Source organism: Cyanistes caeruleus, unplaced genomic scaffold, assembly GCF_971803275.1.
Source record: "Cyanistes caeruleus unplaced genomic scaffold, bCyaCae1.hap1.1 HAP1_SCAFFOLD_65, whole genome shotgun sequence".
Classification (NCBI taxonomy): Eukaryota; Metazoa; Chordata; class Aves; order Passeriformes; family Paridae; genus Cyanistes; species Cyanistes caeruleus.
In genome coordinates, this window is record NW_028255884.1 from 4494871 (window position 1) to 4513570 (window position 18700).

The window sequence follows — 18700 nt, forward strand, 5'->3', positions numbered from 1 at the left end:
CCAGTTTCCCTCTCCTTTTCCCCGGGCCGGGTTCCCCCCGTCCCCAGCGGGTGGGAGCAGCGGAGAGCCCCGCGCTGCCCATCCCGACCTGTCCCGGCTCCATCCCCGCTCCTGCCGTGGGCTGTGAGGGGTTTGGGAACGGGGCACCGAGGGTGTCGCTGCTCCTGGGGGAGGAGGAGGAGGGATGGAAGAGGAGGGAGGAAGAAGGAGAGTGAGAAGGGATGGAAGTAGGTGAAGGAGGTGGGGTTATGGAGGAGGAGCAGGAGGAAGGATGGAAGAGGAGGAGCGGGAGGAAGAAAAGGGACAAAGGAATATCATGGGAAGAAGAAGGAATCTCAAGGTCGAGCACTCCCTGAATTCACAGCCCCTCGCCTGTGGGATCATCCACCCCCATATTCCACAGGTGACCAAGGAAGGGGGAGCTCAGCCCAGATATCCTGGGGGATCCCTGGGTTGGGTTTTTTGGGGGGGATGATTGGAGAAAGAAGAACTCCAAAGCTGAGTGGAAAATGCCCCTTGGGGGGACCTCAGGGGGTCCCAGCATCACTAAGTGAAGAGATGGGAACAGGAGGAACTTTTCAGATTCCTGGCACTTCCAGCAGCCTGGGGAGGGCAGGGACCGAGTAGACAGGGGACCCCCAATACAAGTGTGACCCCCAGCAGCTGGGATGGGGGGAACCTCTGAACACCAAGGGGAAAGACCAGAGATGGGGAACTCCTGGGAGACATTTTCAGGGCTGAATCTTGATGTTTTGGAGGTTTTTATGGGTAGCTTGTGATTTCTAGAGATGGACTTGGGCAGGAGGAACCCCCTATTCCAGTGTTCTCATGAACTGTATTTTTCCTCAAACCAGGATTTTCCATTCCCAAACCTTGTCCAGATGGAGGAGGAGGCTGTGAGGAAGAGGAAGATGCCCCAGGACACCCAGGCAGGTGAGGAGGAAGTCAGTGCCCCTTTCCCCCTCTCTCCTGCTCCATCTCCCAGCCCAGCCTGGCCCCCGGCTGCAGGACAACCCCGCTGCCGACGCCGTCCTGCCGGGGACGCACTGGGGGGATCTCCTTCCCCTTCCCTCTGGCACGGAGGCAAATCCCATCCTCTCCTTGTCCTTCCTCCCCCAGACCAGGAGCTGAGGATGGAGACCAGGGAGGACAAATCCCCACGGCAGAACCTCATGGAAGAGGCTGATTTGAGCAGCTCCACAGCACAGGAATCCAATGGGGAGGAAAAGCCATGGAGATCCCTCAGGAGGAGGGGCTCCAAACCCATCCCAGGGTGCTCTGAGGAGGAAAGACCCACCCTGTGCCGGGAAGGCGGCCAGAGATCCAGCCAGGGCTCTGAGCTGGTGGTCCATGAGCAGCCTCAGGATGGGGAGAAGCCCTACAAGTGCTTGGAGTGTGGGAAGAGCTTCAGCCACAGCAACAGCCTGATCTGCCACCAGATGATCCACACTGGGGAATGGGCCTATGAGTGTGGGGAATGTGGGAAGGGCTTCAGCTTCAGCTCCCAACTCATCATCCACCAGCGCATCCACACTGGGGAGAGGCCCTATGAGTGTCCCCAGTGTGGGAAGAGGTTTCGGATCAGCTCCCATCTCCTCAGGCACCAGCGGATTCACACGGATGAGAGGCCCTTCTGCTGCCCTGACTGTGGGGAGGGCTTCAAGCACAACTCCACCCTCATCAGGCACCAGCGCATTCACACTGGGGAGAGGCCCTATGAGTGTGGGGAATGTGGTAAGAGCTTCAGAAACAGCTCCAGCCTGACCATCCACCAGAGGATCCACACTAGGGAACGTCCCTATGAGTGTGGGGAATGTGGGATGACCTTCAGCCGGAGGTCCCAGCTGATCATCCATCAGATGATCCACACTGGGGAGAGGCTCTACGAGTGTCCTGAATGCAGGAAGAGGTTTCAGACCAGCTCCACTCTCCTCGTGCACCAGCGGATTCACACGGATGAGAGGCCCTTCCGCTGCCCTGACTGTGGGAAGGGCTTCAAGCACAGCTGCACCCTCATCAGGCACCAGCGCATCCACACTGGGGAGAGGCCCTATGAGTGTCCCCAGTGTGGGAAGAGCTTCTCCAGGAGCTCTACCTTGACCAGACACCAGCAGAGGCACCGGTAAGGGAAGCCCTGTGAGTGCCCCAAGTGCAAGAAGAGCTTCGTGCGCTTCCCTGGCTCCATCCCCCACCAGAGGACCCACGTTGGGCAGAGCCCTGATGACCCACGTTCCCAGTGATCTGTGTTGGGAAGACACTGGGCTGGTGGTCATTTTATTTTGGTTCTATCTTTTGATTCATCTTCATCCCTTTAAAACAGATAAATTTGGAATAAAAGTCTACAAATTCATCAAAGGCATCTAAAACCTCACATTTACCGGTGCTTCAGGGGAATCTGGGATTCAGGGAGCGTCGCTGTCGGACACGAAATAAGTCACACGGACACAGCTCAAGAGATGATGAAGAAGAAGTGAACTTTATTTCTTCTCACAATTTATAGCTTTCTGACCATGGCCAGGGATTGGATAGTCAGGATAGCCCCTTTCTAACCACACTGGCCGTAAGACATGTCCATCAAGAGACGTCTAACAGAAGGAATGCACAAGTATCTATGTTTATAGTTTCTATCCTGGGAAAATTCTTTAGAAACTATGTCAACAAGCTCTGAAGCTGAGTTTTCAGGGCGACAAGGGATGTACATGGGAGGGTTTTGGAGGCATTTGGTGTAGTTGTCTCCATTTCTTGGCACTCAAGGAGATGAGAGAGTTCGATCTATCACCTTGAAACCACTCAGTGCCATTGAAATCTACTCAATCCCACACCAAAATTACTGCATTCCACAGCCCCTCAGCATGTGATGCCTTAAGTTTTAGCTTTCCTATTTTTCATATTCTGCACTGCCTAGGTTTGTAGTTTTGAACTTCCTATTAAGTGTTAGTGAGCTCTCTTCACAGAGTAGGTAGACAAAACAATTCCTTTTCTAGCTTGATACCAAGGACAATTGTTACAAGTTCCAGGCCCAAAAGCATGAAGAAGGGTGGACTGAAGAGAGAAAACAAGAAGGATGGGACTTCATCATCTGAAGCTGTCACTGCACAATGAGCCCCAATATCCAGATGGACCTAAACTTCTAAAAATGTGAGACCTCGTGATGAGTTGTCCATTTTTGTGACCATTTTTGGTCCATCTTGGATGTAGCTCTGGCCAGGCTCTTGTACTGCCCAAGGTGTATCCTTTAAGGCCTTTTAATAAACTTTATTCTTAACTCTATCCAGCCTCTGTTCTAGGTCAGCCTTCTGAAGGCATCAGGTGGAAAGGGGTTGGAAGTGGATTTGGTGAAGTGGGAAGGAAATCAGGAGGGGTGAGATGGGCATTGGGTGGGGCAGGATGGGTGGGATGGGGATTGGTGTAACTTTTCTCTTTTTGCTTCTTTTGGGCTGAATTTTTTGTGGATATAACTTTTCTCTAGTCTCTCAGCTTCCTTTGTGCTGAATTCCCTGTGGATATAACTTTTCTCTAGTCTCTCATGCTCCTTTGGGCTGAATTCCCTGTGGATATAACTTTTCTCTAGTCTCTCAGCTTCCTTTGGGCTGAATTCCCTGTGGATATAACTTTTCTCTAGTCTCTCAGCCTCCTTTGGGCTGAATTCCTCTGGGATCCTCCCTCATGGGGAGTCCCACTTATCTCAGTCCTTAACATTCGAAGAAAACTCCCGGGCTCATTAGATTCTGGTTTCTGGTGTTTATTGAAGGATCCTTACAAAAACCTGGCAGGTCTATCCAGACGAGCTGCACAAGCTTAAATCACCACAGCCTGGCTCATCTCGTTCTAATGATACAAAATGGCCCCGAACCACGCGGTCTTTTCACCTTTATACCAATTTTTACCCTATTAACTACAGACACGTGTATTGTTATTATATCTCAACAAATAGGTTTTCTAGATCTACTCACGTAATTAAAAGTGCGACTAACTCTAAACCGATCATTCTTTGTGCTTCTAAAAACTGCAGAAGCATGGAGAAGAAGGAAGAAGAAGGATTAAAAACTACACCTTTTTTCTTTCATCTTTACTCCACATATGAAACCCTCTAAAAATCTATATTTTCACCTCAGTGTTAAAAGAAACATTTTTCTACTTTCTATCATATTTCTAACAAACTCTGGCTTGCTCAGAGATATTTGGAAGCCTTTCTGTCAATATTATATATGATTCATATATTCTTTAAATAATTGAATAGACAGAGAAATGTCCCTGCATTTCTAGACACCTACACGTTTCCTCAAAATCCCACAAAATTCCACAAAAATCCCACAAAATTCCATAAACATCCCACAAAATTCCCTAAATCTTCTCAAAACCCTACCATATTCCAGAAACATCCCACCAGATCTCTAAAATTCCACAAAATCAAGAAAAATCTGTCAAAATTTCTCAAGTCTCCACAAAATCCCATAAAATTCTGGAAAATAATCCCACCAAATTACAGAAATATTCTCAAAACCCTACCAAATTCCAGAAAAATCCCACAAAATCTCCACAAATTTCCACAAAATCTAAGAATAATCCCACAATATTTGTCAAGTCTCCACGAAATCCCTAAAGATTCCAGAAAAAAATCTCACAAAATTCCCTTAATCTTCCACAGCCCTACCAAATTCCAATAACATCCCACAAAATCCCCACACATTTCCACAAAATCTAAGAAAATACTTCAAAATCCTTCAAGTCTCCTAAAAATCCCACAAAATTGCAGAAAAATCTCACAAAATTGCAGAAATCTTGTGAAAACCCTTCCAAATTCCAGACACATCCCACAAAATCTCCAATCTCCAAATAATCAAAAAAATCCAAAAAAATTCCAGAAAAAAACTCCAATACAATTGCAGAAATATTCTCAAAACCTCACATTACACTAACATCCTACCAAATTTTCACAAACTTCCACAAAATCTAGAAAAATACAACAAAATTCCGCATATCTCCTCAAAATTCCTAAAAATTCCACAAAATTACCACCAAATCTCCTCAATATTTTACAGAATTCAAGAAAAATCCCACAAAATATCAGAAAAATCCCATGCAATTCCCTAAATGTTCTGAAAACCCCACCAAATTCTAGAAACATCCCACTAAATCACCACAAAATTCCAAAAAATCTAAGAAAACTCCCACAAAATTCTTCAAGTCTCCTCAAAATCCCTCAAGATTCCAGAAAAAAATCTCACAAAATTCACTAAATCTTCCCAAAACCCGACCAAATTCCAGTAACATACCACAATATCCCCACACATTTCCACAAAATCGAAAAAAATACCTCAAAATTCTTCATGTCTCCTGAAAATCCCTTAAATTTCCACAAAACTCCTACAAAATCTCCCCAGTATCCTGCAAAATTCAAGAAAAATCCCACAAAATTCATTAAATGTTCTCAAAACCCCAGCAAATTCCAGAAAATTCCCGCCATATCATCAAAATTCCACAAAATCTAAGAAAAATCCCTCATAATTCTTCAAGTCTCTTCAAAATCCCTCAAGATTCTACAAAAATCCCACAAAATCACCTCAATATCCTACAAAATCTAAGAAAAATCCCACAAAATCCCCACAAATATCCAAAAAATCTAAAATAATACCTCAAAATTATTCATGTCTCCTCAAAATCTTTCAAGATTCCACAAAACTCCCACAAAATCTCCTCAATACACTACAAAATTCAAGAAAAATCCCACAAAATCACAGAAAAATCCCACACAATTCCCTAAATGTTCTCAACAACCATCAAATTCCAGAAACATCCCTCAATATCCCCACAAATATCCACAAAATATAAAAAAATACCTGTAAATCCTTCACGTCTCCTCAAAATCCAACAAATTACCAGAAAATTCCACAGTACCAAAAAATCCCACAAAATTCCAGAAACATCCTACCAAATCTCCACAAAATTCCACAAAATCTAAGAAAAATCCCTCACAATTTTTCAAGTTTCCTCAAAATCCCACCAAATTCCAGAAACAACTCCAACAAAATTGCAGAAAGATTCTCAAAACCCTACCAAATTCCAGTAACATCCCACAAAATCCCCACACATTTCCACAAAATCTAAGAAAACACATCAAAATCCTTCATGTCTCCTCAAAATCTTTCAAGATTGCACAAAACTCCCACAAAACCACCTCAATATCCTAAAAATTCAAGAAAAATCTGACAAAATTGAAGAAAAATCCCATACAATTCCCTAAATGTTCTGAAAACCCCAGCAAATTCCTAAAACATCCCACAATATCCCCACTAATTTCCGCAAAATCTAAGAAAATACCTCAAAATCCATCATGTCTCCTCAAAATTCATCAAAATTGCACAAAATTCCACAAATTCCACAAAAGCAGTCCAATATCCTACAAATTCTAAGAAAAATCTGACCAAATTGCAGAAAAATCCCATACAATTCCCTAAATGTTCTCAAAACCCTACCAAATTCCAGAAACAACCCACAAAACGCCCACAAATTTCCACAAAATCTAAAAAAATCCCTCAAAACCTTTCATGTCTCCTCCAAATCTTTCAAGACTATACAAAACTCCCACAAAACTACCCCAATATCCTACAAAATTCAAGAAAAATCACACCAAATTGCAGAAAAATCCCATACAATTCCCTAAATGTTCTCAAAACCCGCACCAAATTCCAGAAACATCCCACAATATCCCCACACATTTCCACAAAATCTAAGAAAATACCTCAAAATCCTTCCTGTCTCCTCAAAATCCTACAAAATAACAGAAAATTCCACAACAGTACAAAAAAATCCCACAAAATTCCAGAAACATCCTACCAAATCTCCATAAAATTCCACAAAAATCTAAGAAAAATCCCTCACAATTCTTCAAGTCTCTTCAAAATCCCTCAAGATTCTAAAAACATCCCACAAAATCACCCCAATATCCTACAAAATTCAAGAAAAAACCCAAGAAATTGCAGAAAAATCCCACACAAATCATTAAATGTTCTCAAAACCCCACCAAATTCCAGAAACATCCCACAATATCCCCACACATTTCCACAAAATCTAAAAAATACCTCAAAATTCTTCATGTCTCTTCAAAACCCCACCAAATCTCCAGAAACATCATACAATATCCCCACAAATATCCACAAAATCTAAGAAAAAACTCTCCAATTCTTCAAGTCTCCTCAAAATCCCACAAAATACCAGAAAATTCCACAACAGTACAAAGAAATCCCAGAAAATTCCAGAAATATCCTACCAAATCCCCACACATTTCCGCAAAATCTAAGAAAATACCTCACAATTCTTCAAGTCTCTTCAAAATCCCTCAAGATTCTACAAAAATCCCACAAAATCACCTCAATATCCTACGAAATTCAAGAAAAATCTGACAAAATTGCAGAAATATCCCATACAATTCCCTAAATGTTCTCAAAACCCCACCAAATTCCAGAAACATCCCACAATATCCACACAAATTGCCACAAAATCTAAAAAAATACCTCAAAATTCTTCATGTCTCCTCAAAATCCCACAAAATACCAGAAAATTCCACAACAGTACAAAAAAATCCCAGAAAATTCCAGAAACATCCTGCCAAATCTCCACAATATCCCACTAAATCTAAGAAAAATCCCCCACAATTCTTCAAGTCTCCTCAAAATCACACCAAATTCCAGAAAAAAATCTAAAAAAATTCCCTACATCTTTCCAAAACCCTACCAAATTCCAGAAATATCCCACAAAATCCCACAAATTTCCACAAAATCTAAGAAAATACCTCAAAATCCTTCATGTCTCCTCACAATCCCTCAAGATTCCACAAAATTCCCACCAATCTCCTCAATACAAACTTCAAGAAAAATACCACAAAATCGCAGAAAAATCCCACACAATTCCCTAAATGTTCTCAAAACCCCACCAAATTCCAGAAACATCCCACAATATCCCCACCAAATTTCCACAAAATCTAAAAAAATCCCTCAAAATTCTTCATGTCTCCTCAAAATCCCACAAAATAACAGAAAATTCCACAACAGTACAAAAAAATCCCACAAAATTCCAGAAACATCCTACCAAATCTCCACAAAATTCCACAAAAATCTAAGAAAAATCCCTCACAATTTTTCAAGTCTCTTCAAAATCCCACCAAATTCCAGAAAAAACTCCAACACAATTGCAGAAAGATTCTCAAAACCCTACCAAATTCCAGTAACATCCCACAAAACCCCCACAAATTTCCACAAAATCTAAGAAAATACCTCAAAACCCTTCATGACTCCTCAAAATCCCTCAAAATTCCACAAAACTCCCACAAAATCACCCCAATATCCTATAAAATTCAAGAAAAATCCCAAAAATTGAAGAAAAATCCCACAAAAAATCATTAAATTGCTCAAAACCCCACCAAATTCCAGAAATATCCCACAATATCCCCACACATTTCCACAAAATCTAAGAAAACACCTCAAAATACTTCATGTCTCCAGAAAATCCCTTAAATTTCCACAAAACTCCTACAAAATCTCCACAATATCCTGCAAAATTCAAAAACATCCCACAAAATTCATTAAACGTTCTCAAAACCCCACCAAATTCCAGAAACATCCTACAATATCCCCACACATTTCCACAAAATCTAAAAAATACCTCAAAATTCTTCATGTCTCCTCAAAACCCCACAAAATACCAGAAAATTCCGCAACAGTACAAAAATATCCCACAAAATTCCAGAAACATCCTACCAAATCTCCACAAAATCTAAGAAAAATCTCTCACAATTCTTCAAGTCTAAAAATCCCACAAAATACCAGAAAATTCCACAACAGTGCAAAAAAATCCCAGAAAACTCCCAAAATATCCCACCAAATCCCCACAAATTTCCACAAAATTTCAGAAAAATCCCTCAAAATTCTTCAAGTCGCTACAAAATACCCCAAGATTCTACAAAAATCCCACAAATCACCCCAATATCCTACAAAATTCAAGAAGAATCCCACAAAATTGCAGAAAAATCCCACAAAATTCATTAAATGTTCTCAAAACACCACCAAATTCCAGAAACATCCCACAATATCCCCACAAATTTCCACAAAACCAAAAAAAATACCTCAAAATCCTTCATGTCTCCTCAAAATCCCACAAAATACCAGAAAATTCCACAACAGTACAAAGCAATCCCACAAAATTCCAGAAACATCCTACCAAATCTCCACAAAATTCCACAAAATCTAAGAAAATCCCTAACCATTCTTCAAGTCTCCTCAAAATCACACCAAGTTTCCAGAAAAAACTCCAACAGAATTGCAGAACGCTTCTTAAAAACCTACCAAATTCCAGAAACATCCCACAAAACCCCCACAAATTTCCACAAAATCTAAGAAAATACCTCAAAACCCTTCATGACTCCTCAAAAACCCTCAAAATTCCCCAAAACTCCCACAAAATCACCCCAATATCCTATAAAATCTAAGAAAAATCCCAAAAATTGAAGAAAAATCCCACAAAAATCATTAAATTGCTCAAAACCCCATCAAATTCCAGAAATATCCCACAAAATCCCCACACATTTCCACAAAATTTAAGAAAATACCTCAAAAGCCTTCATGTCATCTCAAAATCTTTCAAGATTCCACAAAACTCCCACAAAATCTCCTCAATATACTACAAAATTCAAGAAAAATCCCACTAAATTGCAGAAAAATCCCACACAAATCATTAAATGTTCTCAAAACCCCACCAAATTCCAGAAACATTCCACAATATCCCCACACATTTCCACAAAATCTAAAAAATACCTCAAAATTCTTCATGTCTCCTCAAAACCCCACAAAATTCCAGAAACATCCTACCAAATCTCCACAAAATCTAAGAAAAATCCCCCACAATTCTTCAAGTCCCCTCAAAATCACACCGAATTCCAGAAAAAAATCTAAAAAAAATCCCTACATCTTCCCAAAACCCTACCAAATTCCAGAAATATCCCACAAAATCCCACAAATTTCCACAAAATCTAAGAAAATACCTCAAAACCCTTCATTTCTCCTCAAAATCTTTCAAGATTCCACAGAACTGCCACAAAAATCTCCTCAATATCCTACAAAATTCAAGAAAAATCCCACAAAATCGCAGAAATATCCCACACAATTCCCTAAATGTTCTCAAAACCTCAGCAAATCTCCAGAAATATCGCACAAAATCCCCACAAATTTCCACAAAATCTAAAAAAATCCCTCAAAATTCTTCATGTCTCCTCAAAATACCAGAAAATTCCACAACAGTACAAAAAAATTTCACAAAATTACAGAAACATCCTACTAAATCTCCACAAATTACCACAAAATCTAAGAAAAATCCCTCACAATTCTTCAAGTCTCTTCAAAATCCCTCAAGATTCTACAAAAATCCCACAAAATCACCTCAATATCCTACGAAATTCAAGAAAAATCTGACAAAATTGCAGAAATATCCCATACAATTCCCTAAATGTTCTCAAAACCCCACCAAATTCCAGAAACATCCCACAATATCCCCACTAATTTCCAGAAAAATCTAAGAAAATACCTCAAAATCAATCATGTCTCCTCAAAATCCATCAAAATTCCACAAAACTCCCACAAAATCACCCCAATATCCTACAAAATTCAAGAAAAATCTGACAAAATTGCAGAAATATCCCATACAATTCATTAAATGTTCTCAAAACCCTACCAAATTCCAGAAACATCCCACAATATCCACACAAATTGCCACAAAATCTAAAAAAATACCTCAAAATTCTTCATGTCTCCTCAAAATCCCACAAAATACCAGAAAATTCCAAAACAGTACAAAAAAATCCCAGAAAATTCCAGAAACATCCTAACAAATCTCCATAAAATTCCACAAAAATCTAAGAAAAATCCCTCACAATTCTTCAAGTCTCTTCAAAATCCCTCAAGATTCTAAAAACATCCCACAAAATCACCCCAATATCCTACAAAATTCAAGAAAAAACCCAAGAAATTGCAGAAAAATCCCACACAAATCATTAAATGTTCTCAAAACCCCACCAAATTCCAGAAACATCCCACAATATCCCCACACATTTCCACAAAATCTAAAAAATACCTCAAAATTCTTCATGTCTCTTCAAAACCCCACCAAATCTCCAGAAACATCATACAATATCCCCACAAATATCCACAAAATCTAAGAAAAAACTCTCACAATTCTTCAAGTCTCCTCAAAATCCCACAAAATACCAGAAAATTCCACAACAGTACAAAGAAATCCCAGAAAATTCCAGAAATATCCTACCAAATCCCCACACATTTCCGCAAAATCTAAGAAAATACCTCACAATTCTTCAAGTCTCTTCAAAATCCCTCAAGATTCTACAAAAATCCCACAAAATCACCTCAATATCCTACGAAATTCAAGAAAAATCTGACAAAATTGCAGAAATATCCCATACAATTCATTAAATGTTCTCAAAACCCTACCAAATTCCAGAAACATCCCACAATATCCACACAAATTGCCACAAAATCTAAAAAAATACCTCAAAATTCTTCATGTCTCCTCAAAATCCCACAAAATACCAGAAAATTCCACAACAGTACAAAAAAATCCCAGAAAATTCCAGAAACATCCTGCCAAATCACCACAATATCCCACTAAATCTAAGAAAAATCCCCCACAATTCTTCAAGTCTCCTCAAAATCACACCAAATTCCAGAAAAAAATCTAAAAAAATTCCCTACATCTTTCCAAAACCCTACCAAATTCCAGAAATATCCCACAAAATCCCACAAATTTCCACAAAATCTAAGAAAATACCTCAAAATCCTTCATGTCTCCTCACAATCCCTCAAGATTCCACAAAATTCCCACCAATCTCCTCAATACAAACTTCAAGAAAAATACCACAAAATCGCAGAAACATCCTACCAAATCTCCACAAAATTCCACAAAAATCTAAGAAAAATCCCTCACAATTTTTCAAGTCTCTTCAAAATCCCACCAAATTCCAGAAAAAACTCCAACACAATTGCAGAAAGATTCTCAAAACCCTACCAAATTCCAGTAACATCCCACAAAACCCCCACAAATTTCCACAAAATCTAAGAAAATACCTCAAAACCCTTCATGACTCCTCAAAATCCCTCAAAATTCCACAAAACTCCCACAAAATCACCCCAATATCCTATAAAATTCAAGAAAAATCCCAAAAATTGAAGAAAAATCCCACAAAAAATCATTAAATTGCTCAAAACCCCACCAAATTCCAGAAATATCCCACAATATCCCCACACATTTCCACAAAATCTAAGAAAACACCTCAAAATACTTCATGTCTCCAGAAAATCCCTTAAATTTCCACAAAACTCCTACAAAATCTCCACAATATCCTGCAAAATTCAAAAACATCCCACAAAATTCATTAAACGTTCTCAAAACCCCACCAAATTCCAGAAACATCCTACAATATCCCCACACATTTCCACAAAATCTAAAAAATACCTCAAAATTCTTCATGTCTCCTCAAAACCCCACAAAATACCAGAAAATTCCGCAACAGTACAAAAATATCCCACAAAATTCCAGAAACATCCTACCAAATCTCCACAAAATCTAAGAAAAATCTCTCACAATTCTTCAAGTCTAAAAATCCCACAAAATACCAGAAAATTCCACAACAGTGCAAAAAAATCCCAGAAAACTCCCAAAATATCCCACCAAATCCCCACAAATTTCCACAAAATTTCAGAAAAATCCCTCAAAATTCTTCAAGTCGCTACAAAATACCCCAAGATTCTACAAAAATCCCACAAATCACCCCAATATCCTACAAAATTCAAGAAGAATCCCACAAAATTGCAGAAAAATCCCACAAAATTCATTAAATGTTCTCAAAACCCCACCAAATTCCAGAAACATCCCACAATATCCCCACAAATTTCCACAAAACCAAAAAAAATACCTCAAAATCCTTCATGTCTCCTCAAAATCCCACAAAATACCAGAAAATTCCACAACAGTACAAAGCAATCCCACAAAATTCCAGAAACATCCTACCAAATCTCCACAAAATTCCACAAAATCTAAGAAAATCCCTAACCATTCTTCAAGTCTCCTCAAAATCACACCAAGTTTCCAGAAAAAACTCCAACAGAATTGCAGAACGCTTCTTAAAAACCTACCAAATTCCAGAAACATCCCACAAAACCCCCACAAATTTCCACAAAATCTAAGAAAATACCTCAAAACCCTTCATGACTCCTCAAAAACCCTCAAAATTCCACAAAACTCCCACAAAATCACCCCAATATCCTATAAAATCTAAGAAAAATCCCAAAAATTGAAGAAAAATCCCACAAAAATCATTAAATTGCTCAAAACCCCATCAAATTCCAGAAATATCCCACAAAATCCCCACACATTTCCACAAAATTTAAGAAAATACCTCAAAAGCCTTCATGTCATCTCAAAATCTTTCAAGATTCCACAAAACTCCCACAAAATCTCCTCAATATACTACAAAATTCAAGAAAAATCCCACTAAATTGCAGAAAAATCCCACACAAATCATTAAATGTTCTCAAAACCCCACCAAATTCCAGAAACATTCCACAATATCCCCACACATTTCCACAAAATCTAAAAAATACCTCAAAATTCTTCATGTCTCCTCAAAACCCCACAAAATTCCAGAAACATCCTACCAAATCTCCACAAAATCTAAGAAAAATCCCCCACAATTCTTCAAGTCCCCTCAAAATCACACCGAATTCCAGAAAAAAATCTAAAAAAAATCCCTACATCTTCCCAAAACCCTACCAAATTCCAGAAATATCCCACAAAATCCCACAAATTTCCACAAAATCTAAGAAAATACCTCAAAACCCTTCATTTCTCCTCAAAATCTTTCAAGATTCCACAGAACTGCCACAAAAATCTCCTCAATATCCTACAAAATTCAAGAAAAATCCCACAAAATCGCAGAAATATCCCACACAATTCCCTAAATGTTCTCAAAACCTCAGCAAATCTCCAGAAATATCGCACAAAATCCCCACAAATTTCCACAAAATCTAAAAAAATCCCTCAAAATTCTTCATGTCTCCTCAAAATACCAGAAAATTCCACAACAGTACAAAAAAATTTCACAAAATTACAGAAACATCCTACTAAATCTCCACAAATTACCACAAAATCTAAGAAAAATCCCTCACAATTCTTCAAGTCTCTTCAAAATCCCTCAAGATTCTACAAAAATCCCACAAAATCACCTCAATATCCTACGAAATTCAAGAAAAATCTGACAAAATTGCAGAAATATCCCATACAATTCCCTAAATGTTCTCAAAACCCCACCAAATTCCAGAAACATCCCACAATATCCCCACTAATTTCCAGAAAAATCTAAGAAAATACCTCAAAATCAATCATGTCTCCTCAAAATCCATCAAAATTCCACAAAACTCCCACAAAATCACCCCAATATCCTACAAAATTCAAGAAAAATCTGACAAAATTGCAGAAATATCCCATACAATTCATTAAATGTTCTCAAAACCCTACCAAATTCCAGAAACATCCCACAATATCCACACAAATTGCCACAAAATCTAAAAAAATACCTCAAAATTCTTCATGTCTCCTCAAAATCCCACAAAATACCAGAAAATTCCAAAACAGTACAAAAAAATCCCAGAAAATTCCAGAAACATCCTAACAAATCTCCATAAAATTCCACAAAAATCTAAGAAAAATCCCTCACAATTCTTCAAGTCTCTTCAAAATCCCTCAAGATTCTAAAAACATCCCACAAAATCACCCCAATATCCTACAAAATTCAAGAAAAAACCCAAGAAATTGCAGAAAAATCCCACACAAATCATTAAATGTTCTCAAAACCCCACCAAATTCCAGAAACATCCCACAATATCCCCACACATTTCCACAAAATCTAAAAAATACCTCAAAATTCTTCATGTCTCTTCAAAACCCCACCAAATCTCCAGAAACATCATACAATATCCCCACAAATATCCACAAAATCTAAGAAAAAACTCTCACAATTCTTCAAGTCTCCTCAAAATCCCACAAAATACCAGAAAATTCCACAACAGTACAAAGAAATCCCAGAAAATTCCAGAAATATCCTACCAAATCCCCACACATTTCCGCAAAATCTAAGAAAATACCTCACAATTCTTCAAGTCTCTTCAAAATCCCTCAAGATTCTACAAAAATCCCACAAAATCACCTCAATATCCTACGAAATTCAAGAAAAATCTGACAAAATTGCAGAAATATCCCATACAATTCATTAAATGTTCTCAAAACCCTACCAAATTCCAGAAACATCCCACAATATCCACACAAATTGCCACAAAATCTAAAAAAATACCTCAAAATTCTTCATGTCTCCTCAAAATCCCACAAAATACCAGAAAATTCCACAACAGTACAAAAAAATCCCAGAAAATTCCAGAAACATCCTGCCAAATCACCACAATATCCCACTAAATCTAAGAAAAATCCCCCACAATTCTTCAAGTCTCCTCAAAATCACACCAAATTCCAGAAAAAAATCTAAAAAAATTCCCTACATCTTTCCAAAACCCTACCAAATTCCAGAAATATCCCACAAAATCCCACAAATTTCCACAAAATCTAAGAAAATACCTCAAAATCCTTCATGTCTCCTCACAATCCCTCAAGATTCCACAAAATTCCCACCAATCTCCTCAATACAAACTTCAAGAAAAATCCCACAAAATCGCAGAAACATCCTACCAAATCTCCACAAAATTCCACAAAAATCTAAGAAAAATCCCTCACAATTTTTCAAGTCTCTTCAAAATCCCACCAAATTCCAGAAAAAACTCCAACACAATTGCAGAAAGATTCTCAAAACCCTACCAAATTCCAGTAACATTCCACAAAACCCCCACAAATTTCCACAAAATCTAAGAAAATACCTCAAAACCCTTCATGACTCCTCAAAATCCCTCAAAATTCCACAAAACTCCCACAAAATCACCCCAATATCCTATAAAATTCAAGAAAAATCCCAAAAATTGAAGAAAAATCCCACAAAAAATCATTAAATTGCTCAAAACCCCACCAAATTCCAGAAATATCCCACAATATCCCCACACATTTCCACAAAATCTAAGAAAACACCTCAAAATACTTCATGTCTCCAGAAAATCCCTTAAATTTCCACAAAACTCCTACAAAATCTCCACAATATCCTGCAAAATTCAAAAACATCCCACAAAATTCATTAAACGTTCTCAAAACCCCACCAAATTCCAGAAACATCCTACAATATCCCCACACATTTCCACAAAATCTAAAAAATACCTCAAAATTCTTCATGTCTCCTCAAAACCCCACAAAATACCAGAAAATTCCGCAACAGTACAAAAATATCCCACAAAATTCCAGAAACATCCTACCAAATCTCCACAAAATCTAAGAAAAATCTCTCACAATTCTTCAAGTCTAAAAATCCCACAAAATACCAGAAAATTCCACAACAGTGCAAAAAAATCCCAGAAAACTCCCAAAATATCCCACCAAATCCCCACAAATTTCCACAAAATTTCAGAAAAATCCCTCAAAATTCTTCAAGTCGCTACAAAATACCCCAAGATTCTACAAAAATCCCACAAATCACCCCAATATCCTACAAAATTCAAGAAGAATCCCACAAAATTGCAGAAAAATCCCACAAAATTCATTAAATGTTCTCAAAACCCCACCAAATTCCAGAAACATCCCACAATATCCCCACAAATTTCCACAAAACCAAAAAAAATACCTCAAAATCCTTCATGTCTCCTCAAAATCCCACAAAATACCAGAAAATTCCACAACAGTACAAAGCAATCCCACAAAATTCCAGAAACATCCTACCAAATCTCCACAAAATTCCACAAAATCTAAGAAAATCCCTAACCATTCTTCAAGTCTCCTCAAAATCACACCAAGTTTCCAGAAAAAACTCCAACAGAATTGCAGAACGCTTCTTAAAAACCTACCAAATTCCAGAAACATCCCACAAAACCCCCACAAATTTCCACAAAATCTAAGAAAATACCTCAAAACCCTTCATGACTCCTCAAAAACCCTCAAAATTCCACAAAACTCCCACAAAATCACCCCAATATCCTATAAAATCTAAGAAAAATCCCAAAAATTGAAGAAAAATCCCACAAAAATCATTAAATTGCTCAAAACCCCATCAAATTCCAGAAATATCCCACAAAATCCCCACACATTTCCACAAAATTTAAGAAAATACCTCAAAAGCCTTCATGTCATCTCAAAATCTTTCAAGATTCCACAAAACTCCCACAAAATCTCCTCAATATACTACAAAATTCAAGAAAAATCCCACTAAATTGCAGAAAAATCCCACACAAATCATTAAATGTTCTCAAAACCCCACCAAATTCCAGAAACATTCCACAATATCCCCACACATTTCCACAAAATCTAAAAAATACCTCAAAATTCTTCATGTCTCCTCAAAACCCCACAAAATTCCAGAAACATCCTACCAAATCTCCACAAAATCTAAGAAAAATCCCCCACAATTCTTCAAGTCCCCTCAAAATCACACCGAATTCCAGAAAAAAATCTAAAAAAAATCCCTACATCTTCCCAAAACCCTACCAAATTCCAGAAATATCCCACAAAATCCCACAAATTTCCACAAAATCTAAGAAAATACCTCAAAACCCTTCATTTCTCCTCAAAATCTTTCAAGATTCCACAGAACTGCCACAAAAATCTCCTCAATATCCTACAAAATTCAAGAAAAATCCCACAAAATCGCAGAAATATCCCACACAATTCCCTAAATGTTCTCAAAACCTCAGCAAATCTCCAGAAATATCGCACAAAATCCCCACAAATTTCCACAAAATCTAAAAAAATCCCTCAAAATTCTTCATGTCTCCTCAAAATACCAGAAAATTCCACAACAGTACAAAAAAATTTCACAAAATTACAGAAACATCCTACTAAATCTCCACAAATTACCACAAAATCTAAGAAAAATCCCTCACAATTCTTCAAGTCTCTTCAAAATCCCTCAAGATTCTACAAAAATCCCACAAAATCACCTCAATATCCTACGAAATTCAAGAAAAATCTGACAAAATTGCAGAAATATCCCATACAATTCCCTAAATGTTCTCAAAACCCCACCAAATTCCAGAAACATCCCACAATATCCCCACTAATTTCCAGAAAAATCTAAGAAAATACCTCAAAATCAATCATGTCTCCTCAAAATCCATCAAAATTCCACAAAACTCCCACAAAATCACCCCAATATCCTACAAAATTCAAGAAAAATCTGACAAAATTGCAGAAATATCCCATACAATTCATTAAATGTTCTCAAAACCCTACCAAATTCCAGAAACATCCCACAATATCCACACAAATTGCCACAAAATCTAAAAAAATACCTCAAAATTCTTCATGTCTCCTCAAAACCCCACAAAATACCAGAAAATTCCGCAACAGTACAAAAATATCCCACAAAATTCCAGAAACATCCTACCAAATCTCCACAAAATCTAAGAAAAATCTCTCACAATTCTTCAAGTCTAAAAATCCCACAAAATACCAGAAAATTCCACAACAGTGCAAAAAAATCCCAGAAAACTCCCAAAAT

At 38.0% G+C, this 18700-nt stretch overlaps 1 protein-coding gene across 1 annotated transcript; it reads left to right on the forward strand.

Annotated features, from left to right (window-relative positions):
* Positions 1-860: 860 nt before the first annotated feature.
* LOC147647254 (uncharacterized) lies at positions 861-3269 on the forward strand. Its single transcript, XM_086872572.1, has 2 exons — positions 861-933; positions 1120-3269. Exons 1-2 carry the CDS (start codon positions 882-884, stop codon positions 2124-2126), a joined length of 1059 nt encoding a protein of 352 aa, XP_086728698.1. The 5' UTR covers positions 861-881; the 3' UTR covers positions 2127-3269.
* The last annotated feature ends 15431 nt before the right edge of the window (positions 3270-18700 follow it).

Excerpts from the sequence above, each read along its gene's own strand:
- LOC147647254 (XM_086872572.1), top strand. The coding sequence starts at position 882 with ATGGAGGAGGAGGCTGTGAGGAAGAGGAAGATGCCCCAGGACACCCAG. Across the intron at positions 934-1,119 it reads GCCCCAGGACACCCAGGCAG|ACCAGGAGCTGAGGATGGAG; the intron begins GTGAGGAGGAAG and ends TTCCTCCCCCAG.